The following is a 22481-nucleotide window of genomic DNA, read 5'->3' as shown; positions in this document are numbered from 1 at the left end:
GAGTTTTGCTTACGGAGAAGGGGAACTTTTTGACTAATGTGTAGACAGCAGCAGTGAGGTGCTGCTGGAGATAAATGTTTATGTAGTCACTTTGCTAGGGAAGGGGACACATCAGCTCTAAGGCTGAAAGGAGAGAGCTGATTGTAAAAGCTATGCCTCTTAATAAACCTTATCTGTGCAGCAACTTGGTCTTGCTCTTTATCCAGACAAAAATGCTATAATCTACACAATAATAAAGGGGTATAGAATTACTTTCTGGTTATTTTGATTTAGGGGTATGATATAAGGATGGGGGAAATTCAGTAAACTGTTCATTAACCTACTGTAGGAGGCGAGAAAATACAGGTTGTGAGGCCAGAAAGCCTTAGAAGTATAATCTTGGACAATAATCAAAGGATAATTGCTTTAACTTGTTAAGTCCTCTTTGGTTTACTCTACCCTCTTTTAATGTAAAGTACATGTCATGTGCTCTTTCAAAAAAGTAAGTAGTCAAACTTTAATAGAATTCATCTCTTGATTCACACAAAATCACACCCTTGTCTTCCATGTTAGTTAATTTTAAATAAATGCTATGCGTGGTATTCAACTAAGTCCTACTCAGAGTAGACCCTTTGAGATCAGTAGGTAGTATGCAATGCTAGTTCTAATCATAGTTCCATTGAAGTTGATGGATATGACTACATGTTATTAATTTCTGTGGGTCATCTCTAAGTAGGACTTCATTGAATTCAACGCATTGAACCTTAGTCCTATCCATTGACTTCAGTGGATCTACTCTGAGTAGGACTAGTGTTGGATACCACCCTATATTCTGCTCATATTGACAGTTATTAATATAGAGTCTAGACTGATTGTAAAGCCCTATCATGATTGTAGGTACATGGAAAGATTAGAGAAGATGAATTTGTATCATACAAAGGTGACAGTTATTTTTTAAAACAACAAAAACAGTTATTTATTGTGAAGCTTTTTCTTTTCCTTTTTTTATAATAAATTTTTATTGATTTTACAACATATATTAAAACAGAAGCTTTTTCTTTTCCTTTACAATAGTTTATAAATCTTAACAGCAAACCTTCAGCTATTGTGAATATGTGGAATGTGGAAATTACAGATCTCTGCTTGCTTGTGTTCCCTAATGCCATAAGCTAGGTGTCACTGTTTGATTCCTTTGAATACATTTGATCTTCAGCTGTGTTAAGACATAGAGTAAGGCCTTATCAAAGAAACCCAGTCTTGTTTCACAGTTATAAGGAATTAAACAGAGAACACTTACGAGTCAGATTTAGCTGGGACATAATGAAAATATGATGAATCCATGTCTGTAGTGTCCTTTCAATTCCTGGAGTTGCTGCACTAAAACAGAAAACTCTACATGCTGTTGCATTACATAACTTTTATTTATGTATTTATAACATTTATATAATGCATTTTGTCAATGTGCATATATTCAGTTTTTGAACAGTAATACTGTTTAAAAATTATTAAAGCTATCAACTAGAATTTTTTTTTAAATCATGAAAGGTTCAGATGATGATGAATTATATTTTATTAGTTAAATTTTTATCCCACCCATCCTCTTAAAAGGGCCCAGGGTGGCAAACAACAAGTGTTAAAACAAAAAACATATTGAAAACAATTGCAATACCATTATACTGTATAATAATGTAATGTAATACATAATAAAAATAATGTAAAGTTAAAGGGACCCCTGACCATTAGGTCCAGTTGTGACCGACTCTGGGGTTGCGGCGCTCATCTCGCTTTATTGGCCGAGGGAGCCGGCGTACAGCTTCCGGGTCATGTTTCCAGCATGACTAAGCCGCTTCTGGCGAACCAGAGCAGCGCACGGAAACACCGTTTACCTTCCCACCGGAGCGGTACCTATTTATCTACTTGCACTTTGACGTGCTTTCGAACTACTAGGTGGGCAGGAGCAGGGACTGAGCAACGGGAGCTCATCCCGTCGTGGGGATTCGAACCGCCGACCTTCTGATCGGCAAGCCCTAGGCTCTGTGGTTTAACCCAGAGCGCCACCTGCGTCCCAAAAAATAATGTACAGAAGCTTTTATGATGCTTAGGAATTAGATTTGGTCACTATTAACTGGTATTTGTTAGTTTAGTTTTGGTTAGTGTCATGTAGATCTTCCTTAAGATTTGACTTTGGTAACCATTTATATGATTTTGTAATAGCTAGACTTTTAAATGTCTGGGTAGGATTTTGGAAATGGAAAATTAAGCAATAATTCTTATCTGCATGTATTCTGCAGTCTTCTTTAGAATAAATGTTATTTTCTCTTTCCATGTTTTCTACAATACTAAGCACAACAAACTTTTTTTAATTTGTTCAGGAAGGTGCAAAAGTCACAGGGTGCTTCTAACCACTAAACAAAAATAGTTGCTGTGTGACACAAGTTAGGTTAACAACATGTGAGTCAAAATAGCTTGATTAAATCTGTGGCCAGAATTCAAAGAACTCTTCAACTAACTCCTTGCATTGAAGGGAGTTTTGAGCTTGCTTTTCTTGAACCGCATTGGAGAGTATCTGATGAAAATCTTCTTTATTTAGCAGTGTTTTGCTACACATCAAATAAAAATGAAAATATTGTATGGTGCTGCCTGTAAATGGTTTCTGTAATCTGTAAAAAAAAATTGCTTCGGTGTTTTCCACAGTAAGATTTAATTGTAAATTATATTTATCTCCCCCCACCCCGTATTTGTACATGTGTTTGCAAATTGAATAGCAGCATTAGTATTGATATACTGAACAGAAATTGAGAGTAAAGGTCTGTTCTGTTGTTATATTTAGTAGAGTGAGAGTTTCTATGGCTGCATTTTGATTGAGCACTTTTAATTAATTGCATTGATACATTGGGGATTATATGTGGCTTTACCAGAGAGATATTCAACACTAATTTTAAACCTTTTTAGAGGCAATGTAATAAGTAAAATAGTAGGTATTTCTTTAGCTTTGGTTCTTACTTGAAGCCAAAGAAATAAATAACATTAGCAAAGGCATGGTACAGTATGGGAACACTTATTTCCTGCATGTGTGTTGTTATTTAGAACTGGAAATTTGGGGCTTATAGGCCCAAAGACTAAACAGTGTCTCTGATTGCTACAGATAAAGCAACTTCTGAATTATGGCAGGCTAGGGCTAGGCAAACCTATTTTGCTTAACCTCTGCAACATGAAACATCTTCTACCCACCTTCCTGTATAACCACTTTGTTTCAAGTTCACTTAGTCCTTTTTGACTAAAAGACTGTGACTGTCCAGTGCTGTACCTCCATGGTGACATAGCAAGGGTTCTTCATTGTACAGTGGTACTTCGGGTTAAGTATTTAATTCGTTCCGGAGGTCCATACTTAACCTGAAACCATTCTTAACCTGAAGCACCACTTTAGCTAATGGGGCCTCCTGCTGCTGCTGCGCCGCCGGAGCACGATTTCTGTTCTCATCCTGAAGCAAAGTTCTTAACATGAAGCACTATTTCTGAGTTAGCGGAGTCTGTAACCTGAAGCATATGTAACCTGAGGTACCACTGTATAATTTTGCCAGCAATGGATCCAGTTATGGGCTGAGACCCCAACATAAGTTGTGATGTTGGAGCCACCATTTCACCTATTTACGGCCATCCTCTAGACATATTATACTGTATAGAAGCCTGCTAGGAAGTGAACTTTGCAATGCATGTTACAAGCAGACCGATAAAAACATCCATAATGCAACAATCGTTTAAATTATTGTGGCTCAGGAAATTTTGTTTGCTAACTTAGACTGCTGCTTACAAAAACAAATGCAGAATCAAGCAGTCAGCTGCTGATGGTGTTATTCAGTTGAGATCAGAGGAACCAGATACAGTATCTGACTCTTCTCTATTCAGGAACACCACAATGAGATTTTAACCACTTGCAGGGGCTTAGAATGCCCAAACCCACTCAAAAGGCACTACCATTTTTCTCATTTTATCTTAATATTATCAAAACACAGAGATGTGTTTTAGGGTTCTACTATATGTGAGGCATGTGTAATTAGGAATAACTAGCTAGAAGACAAATATTAAGTGCAGCCTTTTCATTCTTGCATGGCAACCTGCACATGCCACTGTCCGTTTTAAACATAGCTGTGAAAGGATCCTCAGCCATCGCCTGCTTGGCACCCACACTTGGCAATACAGAGTGCTTTCCAATCATTTCTAATTCAGTAGTGTCGGCAACAGGTTAGTAGCCATAATCAGGAAAGTGCAATATAGAATTTTTACCCGCTCTGTTTCAATTTCATTGTTAAGGATTCATGGTTAACAATTCATTGTACGTGTAATTCTAAGCATATTTACTCTGCTAGATTCTTATCATTTTTTTCTTCCTGCTTTATAAGGTAATTTTTATTTTATGTTTTATATTAAAATGAAAAGAATTGAGTGAGCACACTAAACTTGTTTTGTAATATTTGAGATACGTGTCTGCATGTGGACGGTATATAGATACAATAGTTTGGAATCCATTGACACAAATAGTTTTAATTAATGTAAGTCTATAGTATGCAGTACAGTTATAAAATGTTATTGAGAATTAATGCTAGCAAACATCATTACATACACAAGAGTCTTGTGGGGAGATTACTTTCTGTTTCTAAAATACTTTACGTGCACACCCTTTCAAAAGTCTACTGAATCCACAGCTATTACTACTTTTTCTTCTCAGAAATCTTACTCTTAAATTTAAAAATCTTAGCTATTACAAAATTATATATGTGGTTACCAAAGCGAATTCTTAAGGAAGTTCTGCATGAGAGTAACTAAAACTAAGATCATGCAAAAATGTTATCTGTGTTGACAGGATTTGTTAACTTTAAGCTGCAATCCTATTCACTCACTGAACTCAAATGGAAGTTACTTCTGAGCAGAAATATATGTTAATTGTTAATCTTATTAAGATGCATTCTGGAATGGTGACTTGGGATTTCTGAATTATCTTGAAAAGAATGTCCTTGTTTTGTCTCTGAAGTACTCTCATTCACACTTGAATCCACATGAAGTCGCTTACAAATCAGTTGAAGTACAGTTTTCCGGACACTTCTGGACATTAAGAAATACATAACTGGATCTAAGCAGCTGTTAAATGATGAGAAGACTAGTGTAATCTCGTTGTATTTGTGAATGATCTGTTGCCAGTGACAAGAGGTTTTTTGTAGTTGTGAAGTGATATAAATTAATCTGAATATATGATAAGGAACAAAGCATAATGTGAAAATGATAAGTACTATGAAAGATTTCCTTGCAATGGCAACATATGTTCTAGTATTAGGAAAACTTGTTCTCTTCTTGGAAATTTTCAGAAGATTGTTTGCAATTTTAACATACGACAGAATCAGTAGAATGAAAACAATCCAAAATATTATAACAAGAATATAATTAACACCTGCTTCCACTTTTGCATTTTGCTTTTCTCTGTAATGGAAACATTTTGATGAATGTTTATCTTCCTTCCTGGTAGACTGAACAACCATCAGTATAAATCCCATTATTGCAACTGTCCACAGCGTACAACACAAATATACGCTTTGTCTTGCTGTTAACACTCTAGGGCGTTGTATAGATTTGTTAATTTTTACATAACGGTCCCAACTAATAAGCCCTAGTAGTACGATGCTGATGTACATGTTCATATAAAATAAGTTTCCTATAATCTTGCAAAAAATCAAGCCCAACAGCCACTTGTTCTGGGCTATGTGATAGTATATTCGGAAAGGGAGACAAAAGATCAGTAGGAGGTCTGCGATGGCAACATTAAGCAAATAAACATGGATAGAGTTCTTCTTGCAAGGAATGCCCAGAAAAACATACAGGGCAGTAATATTGCCAACCAATCCAATTACAAAAATGACCGAATATGAAAATAGTAGAGTTAAAGACAGTGATTTCTCTTCCGTATCACAGTAAGTAACAGGCATTTCTGTGGAGTTTTTTCCAGTTTCATTTTCAGCAAATGAAAAATTCATGTTCTTCGCTGGGGTTTTCTTGTGCATACGGTATGGAAGTCAAAATTCTTAGTAAATCTTCACTTACACTTTGCCTGGAATAAAATGGAAGACAGTGCAACGAGTACAGTGTGGAATTAACTTGATTAACTTTTCAAACAAACTCAGAAGCTTTTCTGTCATAAGCCTTATTTTAGTCATGCATAAAATCAGCAAAATAGGGTCTTCACCCAGAAACTATTTATGAGCAAGTTTGCAATTATAACTGCTTTGTTTATGAAAACATTTTGCTCCTTTTATTTCTCCTCCTTTTTTAAAGTAAGGAAAGAGCAAAAAGTAGGCTTCCTATAAAATCTGATATCCATCCAGTATCCCCAGTGTTTAGATGATTGCATTGATAACAAGTGGTGATAAACAAATAGTACGTAAAATCTCCTTTGGCACATTAAAAACAAACAAACAGTGGTTTCAAAAAAAATCAAAAATACAAAATGTGCCTTGATATTAGCTAAGTAGTATCTTAGGAATGTAAGAAGCAGATCTTGTTTACATACCAAATATAATTATTTGGAATTCCCCACTGTCTGTGGTGGCTGAGGCTGATGGGAGCCCGACAGTATCTGGAGAGCCATGGGTGCCACACCTGGTTTAGGCAAAGAAATGTTATAAATGGAACAAAGATCTTGTTAGGAAGCTGATAGATGATTTCTGGCAATATGCTTGATCTGTGGCTATGAGAATTTCCCCATGCATTAACTTGATTGAGAGTTCCTGCAAAAATATTTTCATGTTGATACCTGAGCCCATAATAAAGTGACATTCCAAAATGACTTTGTTACCATAAAAACAGATTCAGATTATTTAAGGGTGGATTCAAAATGGGAAATCAAATTCTACTTTGTGTTTGTAGTTTAGAGTATGATTTCATTGTTGAAAATGAAAACATGAACCTTGAAAGATTTAGATTTGTAATTTTACTAGTGTGTCACATTTTATATATTTATATCACATTTTATATATTTATACTCTGTGTGTGTGTGTCTGTAGGTGTGTGGGTGTTCGTGTTCTCTCTCTCTCTCTCTCTCTCTCTCTTAATAGAAGCAAGCAGCATTAAGCTCAGAGGGGCTTACTCCTCAATAGCCATGAATGAGGTTGTGCTGTATTCACACTTCCTCGGCAGCAAATCCTAAACTGCCTGTTGTTTCAAATATACTTTGATAAAGTTGCTTGTGAATGTTATCCAGGTGGCAGTCTTAACATTTCTCTGCCTTTTTAAAAGGAAAGAAAAAAAGTGAAAGAAAAGTAGAATATGTTCTTGAGAAAAGTGCTTTTCAAGAAAGTTGCACTAGAAATATAAAACTATTTTTCTACACTTAACATATGAGAAAATTGAACTATAATAAAAGGAAATACTCACTTTTGGGTTAGTGACGGAGTCTTTTCTACTGAATTCTGCTTTCAGAACTTGTGTTTAAGGAAGGAAGGAAGGAAAGGAAGTCTGTCTTATTAGAAAGCTGTGACTAGGGTTGTTTTAAACTGGTAAGAATCAGCTTCATCAGCTATTTTAGTCTTTTGTGCTTTCCTCCAGATATCTGTAGGAGGATTGGGGGGTAGTGATGAGCTTTTATGTGTAATAGAAATCTCTGGTGCATGAAGATGCACGTGGGAATGGCAGGTATATATAAACACACATTGGGATATGGTGGAGGACAAAATATGAGCACTAAATACAGGGGAACGCAGAAACACATTCTAATAAGAGAGCTGCCATAGCTGAAAACAAAAGCACATTTAAAAAGAAATCCCAGTTAGCTCTAACCATGATTTTAGCTTGCTGATGAGGCAAAGCTTAATCAGAGTTAAGGCAGCAGAAAGGGATACTTTACAGGGTGGTTGGGTAGTGTGTTTTCCTGGACCTACTTCCAATGTTTTAATGATTATTGAGAGACAATTACTTTTTTGGTGAAAGAAATATTGCCTACAATCCTTTTCCAGGCACTAAGTAATGCTGTCAAATTTCATACTTCAATCTTCCATTTAAGCTATTCCTCTGATTGTTGCTATAATGTCTAAATAAAATGTCAAATCGATAATGGTATGTCCACCTCAGAATGCAACTTCCCTCCCCTAAATATTTTTCGTGCCTCTGCAAAACTTGTAGTTCCCCAAAGTCTGCTGATACCTCCTCTTTGTGCATGATCATGCTATTTTGGCAACCTAAGGACAGGCAGCTGAGATAAATGAGATCACAGTTTGTGTGTGGTGAATTTTGCCGTGGATAGGTTAGATGTGATTGACAGAGGAGTATTGTCACAGGAGTGGATGGACAAAATATGCACTGGTTTTGTCAACGTTTGCTAGGTGTAAAACAGTAAGGGGTACTACTGAATCAAACATACTCAAAATGAGAACTTGTTGTGAAAAGGTAATTTAACAGTAAGGAATTAGACATATTATAAGAGCTAGGTATTTATTTATTTATTTATTTATTTATTTATTTATTTATTTATTTATTTATTTATTTATAAGAAGGTACAGAAGAATTCATGCAAATAGAATTTTGCAAGAGTTTTCCAGCTCAAAACAAGTGTGTTGCTTGTTTTAGTAAATTCTGTTTTTGCACCAGATAATAGGGACAGTGCCTCTTTGATATGTAATAGGAAGGAGTCCCAAAGAATAGGTGCCACCACACTAAAGGCCTGATTCCTACATTGTTTGGAACAGACCTCCTGATGAGATGGTATCTTCAAGAGGTCCCAGTAAGCAGTTGAACCAGTGCCTTTTGCACTAGCTGCAGGTAGCCAGACGTGTGGTATGCAAGATGACACAGAAATTTCTATTTTTGCTCCTAAAGTTCAGTTAAAGACTTCTCTACAAAAATAGGCAATAGGCTAATTGCCTTTTATTGTATTGAAATTTGGATTTGCTCTGGTGAACTAACAAGAAATTTTCATTAGGAATAAAATCAGATAGGTTTAGGAAAATAACGCTTCTGTTGGTTGAGTGTGTTATGTTGATCACAAAAACACACAAGTCCTCCACCACAAACAAATGAAAATAAAAATCTGTGTTTTAACTTTATTCTCTTTTTTTTGAGGTTCTTGGCATTAAGAAAATGTGATAAGATGTTACCTGAAATATGTTTACATGCAGCATTTCTTGTGACCAGTGTGCCCCTACATTGCATAAATGTGCTGTCCCATTTGTCATCTAAACCTATTTTTATAAATGCACCATACCATCAGTGTAGGGAAACCTAACAAAGTAACCAATCCCTTGTTGTGAACGGTTGTATTTATGCCAACAATGAAGTAGCCGGATACCTTTGGATAACATAGGTTAGGCTGACGATTTACACAGAATCTTCCTTATCCTCCTGTACATATTCTTCATTGGTTGAGCTTGTGCTACGCAGAAAACTAAACCAGATTAGTGGAAGAATAATCTGGTTAAATTGAATAACAAACTCAGTGAAACTCTTGTGAGGGATTAGAACAGGAGTGGGAAACCTTTTTGACTCAAGGGGCCAGATCGTTATCATTCCTTGGCCCCATAGGCCATCTTTAACAGGTGGGCAAGAAACCACCTGATACTAGACAGTTGATGGGTGGGTTGTCAAAGTTCCTTGTGCAACATGTCCCAAGCACCCAGCAACCACCTGGTTGTCAGGCACTTGCAAACCGCAGCATGATGGGATTTGCCAGCAAAGTGACAAGCTGCTATCTACAAAGACCAGCTTTGCAATTGAGTTCCCTACAGGGAATTCAGGCAGGCAGCCAGTCCAGTAGGATTGAACTTACTGCCCATCAGCTAACTTCAGCCCTGCTTTCTACAGGGATAGGCTGCAGGATTGAGTTCGCCAGAGGGTGCTCAGTTGTGTAGCCAATTCAATGTATGTCTCCGTACCCTAAACATGACATCATATAGCCATCAGAAGGAGGCTTGCCATCCCTGGATTGAAATCTAACAGGTTTTGGGTGCTTCTCTCCTTGGTGGTAGAACAGAAATTTACAAGAATAACAAAATTACTTTCTCAACAAATTCCCGCTTTCAGCTGTCCCGATATCGCGTGCCAAAACCATGGTTCTATTCAGCTGATGCATCCATTAGTGTCAACTGACATTCTTTCTAGCCTTAATACCATTACCAAATGTGTGTTGTATTTTTGTGAATACCTAAAGCCTAGCTAACTCTGTTGAAGTCCTACACCAAGAATACTTTGCCATTTATATGGTGCTTGTGATTGTTGTAAAGACATAAGCCTATTTTCTGTTGTCATAATGTTTTGTTTATACAAAAATTTGTGTTTTTAAATTAAATATCAGAGGGGTTTTTGTCATTTCAGCCGCACTGTGTGCTACTTGCCTCAAAGGAAAATTCGGCACCTGTGAAACTTGGTGGTTTTGGTGTTGCTATTCAATTAGGGGAATCGGGACTTGTTGCTGGAGGTAAGAAATGCAAGTGTTTCAAAAGAGGTGCTATGGAGCTCAAAATGGCTAATTAACATTTCAGGCAGGAACTACCTAAAAACACTTTCACTTCTCTTGGTTGTATGTGAGGGAGGGGTTTTTATGACAGTCAAAATGAAAGAGGATTCGTGGTGAGAATGTTCCCTTCCTGAGAATTTTTTATTATTATTATCACCTTCCCACCTCCCCCAGTGTCTTTTGACTGTCTTAACACCTTTTAAATAAACAATCCTTGAGCTACTTATTAGCTTTGCCATGAATCATGTATAATTGGGGTGGGGAGAGAGAGAAAAAACCTTCTAGGCCTGCGTTTGAGGCCCCTCCTTAAAAGTTGCCAGTTTGCTATTCTGTTTCAATTAAAGCCAGGACGCCTGTGTTCATGTCATGTAACATTCAGTGGAGACAAAGGAAGGAGGAGGAGAGACAAAAGGGGTGCATTTACCAGGCCTCAGGCCACTGAGATCAGCCAAGCTTCTAGTGTCATGGGCTGTTACTGCACTGGTAGAACTGTTACGGGCCGCCGTATCTTTTTCCAAGTAGAAGCTGCTCAGATCATAGCTCCATCTTCAGAAACTAAAGTCATTTTTGTATTTTCCTTCAGGACGGGTAGGAACGCCTCATTTTATGGCACCAGAAGTAGTAAAAAGAGAGCCATATGGAAAGCCTGTAGATGTGTGGGGATGTGGAGTGATCCTTTTTATTCTGCTCAGTGGTTGTTTGCCTTTTTATGGAACAAAGGAAAGATTATTTGAAGGCATTATCAAAGGAAAATACAAGGTACGTTATAGTAATTGCTTTTCTCAAGGAGAAGGAAGTCTGCATTTTTGTAAAATGTATTTTGATGCATTATAATATCAAAAAAGGCTGGAGTTTGCCCACATAAGAATGAATCAGATCAGCAGTCTCCTGAACAATTGTACTCTGAGCACTGAGGAAATACAGAACAACTAGAGGGGCAGCTCCCTCGCCCAGCTCCAAGTTCAGGAAGGGGGCAGGGACTTGTCGTGGGCATTCACTATGAAAGGACCTGTCACACTCATCATGGATACTTGCCACAAAAAGCACGGCAAGTGAGTTTGCAGACCCCTGACCTGTACAGTCTTCATCCCTAGTCATTTGTTGTTGCATTATTTCCCCTGATCCTGCAGGTAAGCACTGAAGTCTACAGTAGTGCTTCCCTTCCCCATGGCACTGGAAGTGTTGTTGTTAGCCAGGTTAATGTGCCATAATTTTTAAAGAGCTCAAATAAATCCTCTTAATGTGTTCACTTTTTAAAAAGGTCATTGCAAGTATTGAGCCTTCTTTCTGATTTTATTAATTGGTTTGTATTTTTGGAGTTGCAATCATATATCATTTGGTAACAGTGACAACACTTTTTACATAAAGTTGGTGCCATTAAATCACACAAATTAAAGCATATTAAAATCATTCTGTGGGTAAGCTGTCCTGTGTTTCCTTACTACTCAGTTCTTCTTTTGTAGAAAACACGGAGGAGCTAGAAACCACATAGTTTCCAAATCACAGTGGTTTAACAATAAAGTCTAGTTTCAAGTTTACAGTTTTATTCAAAACTGACATTTGAAAACTCCTAGTACCTGTTTTCAAAGCCAAATACTAGGTTTTAGTTTATAGTTCATCAGCTGGGGAGTCTCTGCTTTTTTAAAAGAAGAGCAACAAAAACACTTTCTATAAAGTGATTCTGAACCATTTTTTTAATATAATAAAAGCTGCACAAAGTTGGCTGTTTTCCATTTGTGGCTTGCTGAAATTTTCTTTACTTTGGAGAGAATTAAACCATCTTTAGTTAATTGTCCTTAGTTTGCAGTAATATTGAGTATGTATTTTATATTTCAATGGCGGTTTATGTGTACACTTCAAACATGCACACAAAGAAACCTGAACTTAGGTAACAGATTCCATTGGAAAAAAAGCTGAATTATGTACAGTGGTGCCTCGCAAGACGAAATTAATTCGTTCTGCAAGTTTTTTCTTCTTGCGAGTTTTTCGTCTTGCGAAGCACGGTTTCCCATAGGAATGCATTGAAAATCAATTAATGCGTTCCTATGGAGACCGCCTTCAGACCAGGTCCCGGGACAGTCTGTCCCCGGACCTCTTCTGAAGGCTGGCGGGGGGAGAAGGACTTTTCTCCCCACCGCCAGCCTTCAGAACAGCCTTCTGAAGGCTGGCGGTGGGAAGAAAAGCCCTTCTCCCGCCGCCAGCCTTCAGAAGAGTTCCCGCAGGGCTGCCTAGGCTGCGGATAGCAGCCTGCTGCCCGGCGCGAGGGGCGCTCTGAAGCAGAGCGCCCCTCGCGCGGGGCAGACATTCGCAGCTTGGGGAGCCCTGCAGGAGTTCCCCGCAGGGCTCTCCAAGCTGCGGGTAGCAGTCTGCTGCCCCGCGCGAGGGGCGCTCTGCTTCAGAGCGCCGCTCGCGCAGGGCAGACATTCGCAGCTTGGGGAGCCCTGCAGGACTTCCCCGCAGGGCTCTCCAAGCTGCGGATAGGGGTAGCAGGCTGCTATCCGCAAGAAGCGCTGCGCGCCTTCCCCTCTGTTCCCGGACCTGTCCTGAAGGCTTGCGGTGGGAGGAGGGCTTTCCTCCCCACCGCCAACATTCAGAATGCTGTTCTGAATGTTGGTGGGGAGGAAAAACCCTCCTCCCACTGCAAGCCCCGGGAACAGAGGAGAAGCGCTGCGCGCCTTCTCCTCTGTTCCCGGACCTCCCACCGCAAGCCTTCAGGACAGGTCCGGGAACAGAGGAGAAGGCGCGCTGCGCTTCCCCGTTGCCCCCGGAGATTTCCCTATGGGCTTTCGTCTTCGGAAGCAAGCCCATAGGGAAATTCGTCTTGCGAAGCCGCTAAAAATCGGAAAACCCTTTCGTCTTGCGGGTTTTTTGTTTAGTGAGGCATTCATCTTGCGGGGCACCACTGTAATGTGTACATGTTATTTGTATTGAACACATGCGTACATACATACATTTATTATTATTATTTATTAGAAACTAGCTAAATATTGCATGCAAATATGAGTAATGAAACCCTAATTGCTCTTTTCTTTTCTGGGGGGATACTTAACCTTTTCCCTGCCCCTCACTTTTGCATACCAAATCCTGTTACTGCTGTTACTGTTTTCAGTGCATGAAGTTTCAAATACATAAAAACATACTGTTGGAGTACATGAAGGAGAGAAAGCGACATGGGTGGGTGGGTGATTTGTTAAATATCTTATACCCTAAATCACCACCACCTGAACTGTCTTTTATTACTTTTTTTTTTAATGCCCTTGAGAGAGTTTCTTTATATGCATTGTACATAGTGTTAAGTTAGGCCCTTGCTGCTGAGGTCTAAGTTCGGCTATTCAGCAATAAATAGAGAAGTATTTTGCAATTACACTATTTCAAAGTGTTCAGCATTTTTAAATACTGGAGAATTCAGTTGACTTGATCTGGTAGATTACTTGGTGAACTGTTTCAGTTCTTACAAAAGTAGTTGTGCAGTAATCTGCACAAATGTTTTAACTTGGATTGACATTTCCAGCTTTTTAACAATCTACAGCATGCTTCTGGAACTCTTTGTTGTAAAGACCCCTGTTATGTGCCTTAGCTTAACTTACTGTTTTTGACCTAGATGAATCCAAGGCAATGGAGCCATATCTCTGAAAGTGCCAAAGATTTGGTACGACGTATGCTTATGCTGGACCCAGCTGAAAGAATAACTGTTTACGAGGCACTCAACCATCCTTGGCTGAAGGTAAGCAGTATAAATGGTGTAAAAGAACAGCAGCTCTCCAAATCTGTCAACGTTTATAAATCTTTGTAAGACTGTTGCTAACTTGTGTGAATTAATACCAAGCCCTCAGATGGCATAATAATAATATAATTAAACAAAACATTAGAAAAATATTTGCGCACATTTAATATTTGAAGCCAAAAGAATAGAAAAAATTAAAATGTCAATGTTCTAAACACTGTAGAAAAATACACAAAATAAAAAGGGTTTACTTGCTGCCTAAAAACCATCAAGGATGCGACTAACCTATTTTCATAAGGGAATCTGCAATTGTGGTCTTGCCACAGAGAAGGTTTGTCTCAAACTGTCAAAAGGCACCCAGGGATGGATTCTAAGAGGGTATTTTGTAATGTTCCAATATTTGTCAAAAATCTACAATACCATCCTTAATTATTCTCTTCTGTTTATCTGTAATTTCACATTCTTGTTCCTAACTTTATGGCAGCAGTGAAGAACCATTTTATTTCAGGGGCATTTAGGGTCCTCTGAGTTGCTACTCTGAGCTTGCGTTTTTCTGTTTATGGCTCCTTGGTTTTTTGTGTGTGTGTTTTGTCTAATGGTTGTTATTAAATATTTTTCTAAATGATTATGAGCTATCTCAAGACACTTTGTGAGAGATAAATATCTTTAAAGAGAGAGAGAGAGAGAGAAATTCCTGAGAACTGCCCTGGCTCAGATTGAAACTTACAAACATACATTTTTCAGGGGATTTTTGTTTGTTTTGAACATGTGTTTGAGTTAATAGCTTACTCTTACTGAAAACAGTTCTAAATGATATCAATTCATTGTTTCCAATATTTTATTTGTAGGAACGTGATCGCTATGCATACAAGATTCACCTTCCAGAAACTGTGGAACAGCTGAGGAAATTCAATGCAAGAAGGAAGTTAAAGGTAAAGAAAACAAGCAAACTACTTATATTAAAATATACCAAAATAACATTCAGGGTGATTGCCAAAGTTAGTCATATCCATGCCAGACTTATATGTTACTCTGAATATGACTTAGCTGAAAATCACTCTCAGAATACTATTCTAGTTGTTGGCCTTAATGATATTTGGGGGTGGTGATTGTTGGGGGGAATCTTCATGAAAATAATGTGGATAGCCTCATAATTTGAATTATTTAAATTGGAATAAAAGAATTAGGAACAATGAAATCCACATTGCCCAAGTACATGCAGTATTTGCAAGCTGACGTCACTAACTTGCATTTCAGCAGAGTGAAGCAGTAATAGGCCATTTACGCAGTCTCTGAGTGGGCAGCAGTTGCAGCCTGTTGCTGCAGGCCCTCAGTGCCACGGAACCAAAGGCCTCTCCATTGTGTGGCCAGCTGCTGGGGAGTTCCCCCACCAGTTGCAAAGGAGGGTGGGATAACCCACCATCTCCTAGTTTTCAAATCAGCCAATCAGAGGGCCCGGCTATATAGGGCACTTGTGCCCGAGTTCAGGACTTCAGTCAGCTGAAGAACATATTACTACAGTGGTACCTCAGGTTACATACGCTTCAGGTTACAGACTCCACTAACCCAGAAATAGAGCTTCAGGTTAAGAACCTTGCTTCAGGATGAGAACAGAAATCGTGCTCCGGCAGCGCAGCAGCAGCAGGAGGCCTCATTAGCTAAAGTGGTGCTTCAGGTTAAGAACAGTTTCAGGTTAAGAACGGACCTTTACCTTCGGAACGAATTAAGTACTTAACCTGAGGTACCACTGTACTTGGAATTGTGCTACAGAGAATAAAGCTTAATGGTTACTCTGGTATTGCACAATCCTTTGTTTCAGTCATAAACACTTCACAGAAGTAAAAAACTTTAAACCAGTTTCTGATTCAACTGATTCACCCTAGAATGGCTATTAAAATATCCACAGAGTTCGCTCTGCAAAGGTGTGTTGAATTCATAGGTGACCATTTGAATACACATTACAAGCAAGTAACTATTTTTGCTAGTGCTAAATTTAGAATCCCCATTGGCCTTAATGATGGCTTTAGGATCTATAGTATTGGGGGGAACATTACTGATAGTGCACTTTGTGACTTTAGCTTTTTGTTTATTCAGGGTGCAGTACTAGCAGCAGTATCAAGCCACAAATTCAATTCTTTCTACGGTGATCCCCCTGAAGAACTGCCAGACTTCTCTGAAGACCCTACCTCCTCAGGTATTTCCATTTAAAAGAATATTACTCTAGTGACCTTTGGTCAGACGTATTCTAATTTTGGGTGGTATCCAACAGAGCACTTCTGCTAAAACCAGAATTTCCGCTTGCACAAGAGATATTTTCATTGGGTGTCAGACCACCACATGGGTGACTATCGCCACCTGGCCTTCAAAGCAGGAAATGTTCAGAGTGAAGCAGGATTGATGTAATAAGATTCCCAAGGAGCTGAACTCAGTAGTCTACCAGCCACAGCTTAAAAAAAATACATGTTTGAAGAATGTTAGAAACAGCAGAAGAGATTCCTGCTTTGTCTTCCTTAGAGATAAACTTCAGCTCAGACTAGGAAGTAGGAACATAGAAAGCAGCCTTAATTTATGTCAGACCATTAGGACATCTGGCTCAGTATTCCCTATACTGACCAGGAATGGCTTTCCAGGGTTTCAAACAGGAATCTTTATCAGCTGTCCATGGATATTCCAGGGCAGTGGCTGCAACAGCCCTGGCTACAAGCTCCGCATGTGAATGGTGCCTCTGGTGCTGGTCAGGGGGTGCTTCCCAGGCCTGTGGGACAGTGTGAGGAGGTACCTCTCTTTGGGGCATGGGGTGCAGCTCAGAGACCAGGGGTGGCAGCTGCGGCTGCCCAGAGGACTCCCAAGGAGAGGGGAGAGAAGAGGAGACTTGAGAGAACACTCCACAAGGGAACGTGTTCGAAAAAGGGTGAGAGGCTGCCAGCTCTGAAGGCAAAGGGTGACATAACTGGGCTTCTGAGCCCCACAGGGGTGCCACAGAAAGAATGCAGTTGGTCAAGGGAGCCATGGACCCAAAAAGGTTGAAAACCTTTGTTCCAGGGGTTAAACCTGGGGTTGGTTGTAGATACTCTGCCACTGAGCTATGCTTCCCAATTCGTATTCGGAGCAAGAAATCTATCTCTGTCCCAAGTCCTCTAGCAAGTGCTCTGGCAGCCTATTAGTTCAGTTAACTCAAGTAAAAGTGCTTTTGATAATGTATAAAGCTCTGAACAACTTGGGATTTGGGTATCTGAGAGAATTCCTCTGCCAGCACCAACCTGTTGAGGCTTTGAGAACGGTCCCTGTGGTCCTGCTTTTTCTCCCTCATGTTAATGTTATTCACAGTGTGGGGACATAGGATAGGGTCTTCTCAGTGCTGGCACCCCAATTATGAAACACTTTTCCCCTATTAGCACAGACAGCTACTTCCTTGATGAGCTTCTGTTACCATTTAAAACTTGCTCAGGCTTATGGTGGACACAATTACCGTATTTTTCGCTCTATAAGACGCACCAGACCACAAGACGCACCTAGTTTTTGGAGGAGGAAAACTAGTAAAAAAAATATTCTGAATCTCAGAAGCCAGAGCAGCAAGAGGGATTGCTGCGCGGTGAAAGCAGCAATCCCTCTTGCTGTTCTGGCTTCTGTGATAGCTGCGCAGCCTGCATTCGCTCCATAAGATACACACATTTCCCCATACTTTTTAGGAGGGAAAAAGTGAGTCTTATAGAGCAAAAAGTACGGTATCTGTTCTCATCTATGGATCTTTACATTTTAATGCTGTCTGATTCTGTAGGTTTTATGATAATTTGATATTGTAGGATGTCTCACTTTTTATTTCAGTTATTTATTTTAAAGTTTATTGTTTATATTGTATTATTGATTTTTTGTAAACCTCTTTGTGATCTTTTTCTGGATAAAAAGTGGTATGCAAGTACTTCAGTTAATGAATAGTGGCTTGGGTGAGAGGTATTTTCAGTTATTTACACTGAAATTTGAAGAATTTAAAAACAGCAAAAGTCTCTAACTTTGTTACTTCTATCATACTTCAGTAGAATTGAGGCAAATCTCTATCTTTGTCCCCAAGTCCTTTGCACCTACTAGCTGACTAATAATAATAATAATTTATTATTTATACCCCACCCACCTGGCTGGGTTTCCCCAGCCACTCTTTGAGGTGAGTAGTTGTGGCAAGGAAAAATAGAGGCCTCCTAGTAACCCAATCAGAACCAAATAACAAAACAATTAGGAAGAGTAAAGGAACCTTTAAGGTGATGAAAAAATAATCCTGAGATTGATGTAACAAATGCATCTCCAAAGTGTTCAGAATATTCTTTCCTGTTCAGTATATTGTAAGTGATTCCCAGTTTGTATGAATTTTCTTTTTCTCACATAATATTTATAATCTGAACATAATTAATTCAGTTAACTAATTTTACTGCATGCCATATCTTGATAAGTTGTTCTGTTACCAAAAGGGAGCACTTACTGATTACCCACCCACAAACACTATTAATGCATTGACATATTTCCCACTAGCTGTTATCTCTGATCTCTAAAATGTACTATAGTACACCGAAAGTCAGTCACAACTTTGCATAATATACATTTTCACTTCAAGATTTTTGCATTTTGCACTATATTTTTCAAGAGCCATCTATTAAAGATTCAGGAAGGCTTTCTTTCTACTGGTTCCTCAATCTTAATAGAAGCAGTAGCCCACTTGCATAACTGGCCTGTCATATTTCCTGTTCTAAAACTTGCATGGTTCCTCTTATTTTCTGTACAGCATCAGCATGATTTCTCTTCCTCATTTGAAGATATCAGCATGTATTAAAGCAAAGGTTCATAGTTGGTTTACTTTGTCTCCGCATGCATCCTTGTGTCTTAAATATGTCAGGTGGAAGAGTTATGAAACTGAAGACGCCTCCTTCTCACACTAGGTTGCAGGAATGTGTTGATGCTATATAGCTCTACTAAGCTATATTGCTATGTGTAATGCCATCCTACTGTATTATTTTGTTTTTGTTTTTCCAGAGGCAGGAAGGAGGGGCTTGAATGGTTTTTTGACACTAACTTAACTGTTCTCACTGGAGAATCCTTCAGAGGGATTTGTACCTTATTACTTGAAATAAAAGAATTCAATTTTTAAAAAACGAATGTGGGATGAGATACAAGCTTATTAGTAAGGAACTTAAGAATCTTCAGTTAAGCTTTTATATTTAAATTTAACTGAAGTAGTCAGTGGCGTAGTGTGGGTTGTCAGCACCCAGGGCAAGGCAAGTAATTTGCGCCCCCTAACCCGTGGATTTTAGTACTGATTTTAGCACTGCGAGTGCAAGCGCGCCCCCCCCCCAGATGTTGCGCCCGGTGCGGCCGGGCCCCCCTGCACCCCCCACGCTACGCCACTGGAAGTAGTGCTATATGATTCTAAATCTGAGGGGAAAGGTGAAGAAGCATGATCTCTTGAGCTGCGAACAATGTGCACTAAACCCTAATTCTCAGCCTTGGTCTTTTAACATTTATTTTGGGAACATAGTCTGCTTTACAAGTGTGTTGTACGGATTAGCAATGGTTTGAACACTTAAAAGCATTGTACAAATGCTGCTGGTTTCTGCAATAATATTAATTCTTCAATATCTTCAATATCATACTTATTCTTATAAAATTATGGAAATCAGCAGAAATGCAGGTTGTTTACTGGCAAAACTTTCAGAATGCAAATTTCAAATGGGATTCTTCTTTCCAAGGTAATATCAGTTGAATTTTCTGGAATGTGACAGTTCCGGTAAGGAAAAGTTATGGTGTGTAGGGCAGTGCTTTTTCTGGGGGGATAGAGGGGTACACACACTCCTAAACATTTTGTGAATCTTTGTACATTTCCACATGTACTGTATCTATTTTTCCCAGTTTGAACTATAAAGTGGTGATTTTCTTGAGTCAAAATGAGAGTACACCTAAACATTTTTTTATGAAAAAAAGCACTCGTGTAGGGTATAAAGCAGTCTTCCCAAATCCCAGCAGCCCTGGTCAGCATGTGTAGTGGTTTCGGATACCAGGAGCTAAAAAGAAGTATTTTTAGATTACCTGTATTTATTGCTTTGCTTGTAATTATAAGAAATAATCTAAGACATGTTTGGTGTTTAGTGCTTGATACACTAAACTACCAAAATTATTTTAAAATTCTATAATTACAATCCTGCCTAAGCACTTCAACAAAAGTTTAGGATGTCATTCTGCTTGTTGTTAGATTAACAGAATGCCAGAGGAAAATTATATTTTGGTTTTAAAAGATGTCAGTTTGATAAGGTAGTAAGGAAGCAATACTCAAGATAAATAATGTAACAAAAAGAGAAACAGTCACAGCAATCCTAAGGTAGGACACACTGTGAAGTAACTTTAGATTATTTATTATGGATATTACATTTATTTATTTATTTACTTACTTACTTACTTACTTACTTAGTATACCACCCTTTATCCGAAGATTACCAATAACCCCCCTCCCATTAGCACTTCTAAAAGGCTACAGAATCAGCTGTACAGCTGTACAGAATCAGCTGGTTACAGAGAAACATTTTTGCATGGCTCCTAAAAATATGTAATGAAGGTACCCGACAAGCCTCCTTGGAGAGAGCATTCCACAAACACAAATCCACCACATAAAAGGCCCATTCTCATGTTTCTACCCTCCAGATCTCTGGTGGAGGAGGGAAACAAAAAAAAGCCTCAGATGATGATTGCAGGGTCTGGGTCGGTTCATATGGGGAGAGGCAGTCCTTGAGGTATTAAGAGTTTATAGATCCAAACCAGCACTTTGCTTACAGATAGCTAGAGTCCAGTTCTGCGATGTATCCCACCCTCGCACCCCCCACCCCGATAATTATAGACCACGCTTCTTCAAATTATCCCAGGGCAGGTTACAAAAATATAACACACACATTACAATGAACAATTAAAATAAAAAAATCAGAAAACAACTAAATACCCTTCCCTTTACAAAAGTACATCTCCCTTAAAGCCCATAGAGTGTGAGCAAACTGGCTAGACTATTCAGGTAGACCAGATCACATAACCAAACCAACATCTGAGCTTGAACAAAAAAAGAACAGAGTTATTTAAACCAGTATAAGAAAAATAAAACTGTCTTGAAAGGAAAATGGGGGGGGGGTTGGTTACAGAAAGAAATGGTCTAGGGAATCTCACTATTCTTTTTTTTAAAAAAACCCATATGATTGTCTTAACAGAACTCTCATCACTCAGGAGTTTGAGTTTTATTTTTGGATATGACGAACTGAGTTTGTCACTGAAGGTTTAAGTGCTTTGATTTGCCACTAGATGGCAGAGAGAATTAACTTTCTGGGACCATTTCCTTAACTGGCAAATGTTAATGTTTACTTGTATACTTTATGCCTAAAATGATGCAGTATGCAATCTTTGAAGCAGCAAAGGGGAGCCCCAAGTCCACAGGTCTTAGGTTTACCAGGCTTCAGTCAGACCCTCTGACTGGATCCAGTTTCCCACTCCTGCTTTAAAGCACAATACTTTCTTAATGAGCTAAAATATGTATGTGCATATATGTAACATTCTTCAGTAGTGTTGTAGCCTGAATGAAAAGAAGCAGATAAATGAAACTGTGGCATTGTGGTTGACATTATTACAACAAAACTAGATGCCAATTTTGACCTTGTATCTACAGGATCTAATAATGTCAGCCAAAACATTGCAGAGTCATCTGCCAGCAATGTCTTTCTGTATTCTATGCAGGATGAACAGGTCAAACACAAAAAGTGGACACAAATTTGACATCAGAACTTGTAATACTAGAGAATATTTTGACATACCAAGACACTTAAGACACTCATCCTCAAACAAAGGAACTTTGATGTTAGACTCCATCTTAAAACTGCTGGACTGCATGTTGTCAGGAAATTCAATTTGATCAGCTGTGATTGTCACTGTAACATTAATTTTCATGTTATTATTACTGCTCTTTGTGCGATTTGGTTCCCTGTGACTTCACTCCTCTCCATCCATGCTACCCCAAAAAGTGTCTCCCAACTTGGAATTAGACTATACATCTTTTTAAGTGGAGTCAGTTTCACAAAATGTTATGCCAGCATTTTTCAATCTGTGGCCCAGGGATCCCTGGTGAGCCTCAGCCCTGAAGCCCAGGTGCAGTATAAATTTTTGACTAGGCTGATGCCAGCAGCAGTTCCCTGCATGCACAGTATGTTGACATGTGTTTCAGCAGGAGTTTGTTAGACAGCAAGGCTAGAGCAAGGCTGTAGTATGCAAAATTTGAGT

At 38.9% G+C, this 22481-nt stretch overlaps 2 protein-coding genes across 23 annotated transcripts in view; one reads left to right on the top strand and one right to left on the bottom strand.

Annotated features, from left to right (window-relative positions):
* Positions 1 to 22481, top strand: part of CASK (calcium/calmodulin dependent serine protein kinase) — a 128347-nt gene that overhangs the window by 59017 nt on the left and 46849 nt on the right. For all 21 annotated transcript variants that reach the window (XM_083612513.1, XM_083612520.1, XM_083612524.1 and 18 more), the window contains 5 exons: positions 10327 to 10429; positions 11052 to 11227; positions 14070 to 14192; positions 15041 to 15124; positions 16287 to 16386. In XM_083612513.1, coding sequence (XP_083468639.1) covers positions 10327 to 10429; positions 11052 to 11227; positions 14070 to 14192; positions 15041 to 15124; positions 16287 to 16386 — 586 coding nt within the window. The remainder of the gene's footprint in view (positions 1 to 10326; positions 10430 to 11051; positions 11228 to 14069; positions 14193 to 15040; positions 15125 to 16286; positions 16387 to 22481) is intronic.
* GPR34 (G protein-coupled receptor 34) lies at positions 4502 to 8323 on the bottom strand. Of its 2 annotated transcripts, none has more exons than XM_083612582.1 (3): positions 6971 to 8323; positions 6536 to 6663; positions 4502 to 6076 (listed from the first exon to the last, which is right to left on the bottom strand). In XM_083612582.1, the coding sequence occupies exon 3, from the start codon at positions 6027 to 6029 to the stop codon at positions 4917 to 4919; it is 1113 nt and encodes a 370-aa protein (XP_083468708.1). In that variant the 5' UTR covers positions 6030 to 6076; positions 6536 to 6663; positions 6971 to 8323; the 3' UTR covers positions 4502 to 4916. The 2 variants fall into 2 exon arrangements, with proteins under 2 accessions (XP_083468708.1, XP_083468707.1); XM_083612581.1 differs by having other exon boundaries at positions 6536 to 6624; positions 7399 to 7662.

Source organism: Podarcis filfolensis (genome assembly GCF_964270895.1).
Source record: "Podarcis filfolensis genome assembly, chromosome: 4".
NCBI classification, from domain to species: Eukaryota; Metazoa; Chordata; class Lepidosauria; order Squamata; family Lacertidae; genus Podarcis; species Podarcis filfolensis.
This window is presented reverse-complemented; position numbering and strand designations above follow the sequence as displayed.

Excerpts from the sequence above, each read along its gene's own strand:
- GPR34 (XM_083612582.1), bottom strand. The coding sequence starts at position 6,029 with ATGCACAAGAAAACCCCAGCGAAGAACATGAATTTTTCATTTGCTGAA.